Below are 2,975 nucleotides of genomic sequence, written 5' to 3'. Positions count from 1 at the left end.
CCACATCGTCACGGCCTCACGCCTTTCCCGCCGCCTCCTCATGACCATGCACCGCGAGACGGCCCACAAGAAGCACTTTGCGTTCCCCGAAATGTGGCCTGCGACGGCCGCCTTCCACCACGGCTACAAGGCCGTCTTCGCCCCGCACCCGCAGTTCGTCGACCGCGAGTGGCCCATTGAGTACTTTGGCGCCGTCCTCAACGCCGGCAAGAACGGCGCCAGCGGCGGCAGCCGCATGTCCGTCTTTGGTCAACGCGAGCACAACATGCGCGGCCTCACGTGGTTCTACAACTCGGGCTTCGGCCCTAACCTCTACCGCCGCTGGCTCGGCCTCAAGGTCAACAATGACGGCGGCGAGGAGTTCGAGCTCGTCGAGGACGCCACCAAGGACGGCAAGACGGTCGGCCACCTGCGCGGCGGCGAGGGACGCATGTGCCTCCCGCCCATGCTCATCCACCCCGTCAAGGACGTCGAGCTCCCGGTCGAGGGCAAGAAGGACCCCGAGGAGGAGAAGAAGCAGGCCGCCGAGAAGGAGGCCGAGGACAAGCTCAAGCAGAAGGAGGAGGAGGAGCAGGAGGGCGGAAACGCCGGCAAGGAGGTTCCGCAGTCTGGGCCGGGATCTTGATGAGTCCCGCGCCACCCCCCCCCCCTTTTTTCTGTTTCTCTGGCAATCTTTGCCCATGGCGCGGCGTCTTGGTGTTTATTGTTTATGATCGGGACCGGGTAGACATGGTTCCTTGGATGATGTTTGGATAGACACGGTTCTCATGATGGCGTCGCTCAGGCTAGCTGGGGTTGTCTGCATATACAGGAAGCCTTGGTACATTCATTGGTCTGTGTTCGAACATGGCGTCCCCTTGTCACCACATCTGCGGGCATGTCTAATTTGTCTTGTCGTGACCACGAGGATGCCTAGCCATTGACACAGCGGCCTTCTTGCCATCGTATCTAGCCTCTCACCTGACGGGTAGACCTGCGTTTCTGTGTCTGTTTGGGTTCCTTGGCAACGACCCGGTCGCCTACAAGCCGTGTACTGAACTCGACAGACGTATACGACACATCATCACTCGAGACGCAAGGCACCCGGCTCCGGTCTAGTCCACATCATGGTATTCACGGCATGCACTTCAAAAACGGCCACGACGCGAGCAGAGCACACACGAGGCAGTGAATGTAAAAAGCAACAGTTTCTGGGACGGACGCCTGAACAAGACAGTACAGAAAATCCCCGCCCTGAAAGAAACGCCTCCCCCCTCCCAATCGTCCAGATCGAGACCCAGAAATGCGAGTGCGAGCGTGAGCGTGCGCGAGCTGTGCGACCTTTTGATGTTTTTTCGTTTTCAGAAGCGGAGAAAATGACGAGTGGCCCGCCCACCCTCTTCCTCTGAGGCTGTCGACCTGGCGAGGGGAAAAGGGGGGGATGGGAGGGCATTAACTGGCATCAACCAGCTTACGGAACAGAGAGACAGAGAGAGAGGGCAAGGTCGCGTAACCGCCACGAAAGAACCGAACGGAAGCGAAACAGCCTTAGAGGAAGGAATGCGATCGATGGTTTATGGACTATTCGACTGCGTTGTGACCGATAACTTTGCAAACAAAGAACATCCGGAGCCACGGAGAGAGGTGGAGGGGGTTGTTTTCATGGGCCGAGGGGCGAGCGTGCTGGAGGCTTTCATGCGGCTCTTTTTCTTGACTGCGTGGGATGGTAAGGGTAGATAATCTACTGGTGGCCAGCCTTCCGCAGGGTGGTGGCGAGCCACTCGAGACCCTCGTAGAGACCATCTCCAGACGTGGCGCAGGTAGACTGGATGTACTGTTGGAGGCGAGGGCGGTCAGCATGTGTGTGGAATTAGGGGCGGTGATGAAAAGAGGGAAAAGCAACGTACCCAGGCGCGTTGTCTCAGGCTGTGAAGGCCGAGCTTGTCTGTGATCTCGGCAGCGTTCATGGCGTTCTGTGAAAAGAGGGATCAGCATTGGTGCGCGGCGGCAAGTGACGGCTGACCACTGCGTCGACTGCGTCGACCAGGTGGTCGATGCGGCAAGGTGACGTACAGGAAGATCCTGCTTGTTGGCAAAGACCAGAAGGATGGCGTCACGGAGCTCATCCTCGTTCAGCATGCGCTGTAGCTCCTCGCGGGCCTCGACGATACGGTCGCGATCGTTGGAGTCGACGACGAAGATGATGCCCTGGGTGTTCTGGAAGTAGTGCCTCCACAGAGGACGGATCTTGTCCTGACCACCGACATCCCACACGGTGAACTGAATGTTCTTGTACTCGACAGTCTCGACGTTGAATCCTGGGAGTGGGGGTCAGCACGGGCGCTCCAGGTACTATGGGAATGGCGATTCAGGGTCCCTCGATCCCCCGCCGCCGCCCGCCACCATCATATCATGATGAATAGAGTGAGGGGTAAAATGGCGGCATTGGGGTCAGGGGGGAAAAAATAAGGCAGTCGTACCAATGGTGGGGATAGTCGTGACAATCTCGCCGAGCTTAAGCTTGTAGAGGATGGTGGTCTTTCCGGCGGCGTCGAGTCCGACCATCAGAATTCTCATCTCCTTCTTCCCCCAGAGCTTGTCGAAGATCTTAGAAAACGCGAGACCCATGTTGGAGATGTGTGCATCGGCGACGGCTGAATGTGACGAGGCAAGGATGGATAGGGATCTGTTGGAGAGAAAAGAGCGTAAGCGCAAGTCTACAATGCGATGTAGACTGGTTTAAATGGACCAGGCCCGAGATGATGAATGATGCGGCGACGTAGTCGGATCGGAGGTTGGTATCTCGGCGGGTTCCCAAGAGGACAGGCTGGAGGTCAAGGAGGGGGGGAGGCCGAGACAGGATTTCGAGCGCTCTGACAATAGGCAACGATTCGAGGCCAGGCTACCGTGATGTCTGCCCTCTTTGTCTGATGGTTCAAGGAGCCCTTGTGATGCTGGGTAGGAAGGGGGGGGGCAATTTGGACCTCGACCAGTCG

The 2,975-nt window shown here is 58.1% G+C and overlaps 2 protein-coding genes across 2 annotated transcripts in view; one reads left to right on the top strand and one right to left on the bottom strand.

The window, feature by feature from the left end:
- The window catches only part of VDBG_04828 (conserved hypothetical protein), a gene marked incomplete at both ends in the record, with an annotated part of 2,681 nt that extends 2,056 nt beyond the window's left edge, over positions 1 to 625 (top strand). The window contains one exon of the mRNA XM_003005176.1: positions 59 to 625. Coding sequence (XP_003005222.1) covers positions 59 to 625 — 567 coding nt within the window. The remainder of the gene's footprint in view (positions 1 to 58) is intronic.
- A 545-nt stretch (positions 626 to 1,170) lies between these two features.
- Positions 1,171 to 2,607, bottom strand: VDBG_04827 (ADP-ribosylation factor; the record flags this gene model as incomplete). Its single annotated transcript, XM_003005175.1, has 5 exons — positions 1,171 to 1,813; positions 1,887 to 1,952; positions 2,053 to 2,232; positions 2,276 to 2,331; positions 2,460 to 2,607. The coding sequence occupies 5 exons, from the start codon at positions 2,605 to 2,607 to the stop codon at positions 1,721 to 1,723; spliced, it is 543 nt and encodes a 180-aa protein (XP_003005221.1).
- Between the last annotated feature and the right edge of the window lie 368 nt (positions 2,608 to 2,975).

The sequence above is a fragment of the Verticillium alfalfae genome, genomic scaffold, assembly GCF_000150825.1.
Source record: "Verticillium alfalfae VaMs.102 supercont1.5 genomic scaffold, whole genome shotgun sequence".
In the NCBI taxonomy this organism is placed as follows: Eukaryota; Fungi; Ascomycota; class Sordariomycetes; order Glomerellales; family Plectosphaerellaceae; genus Verticillium; species Verticillium alfalfae.
The sequence above is the reverse complement of the archived record's forward strand: the minus strand, read 5'-3'. Positions and strand labels throughout refer to the sequence as shown.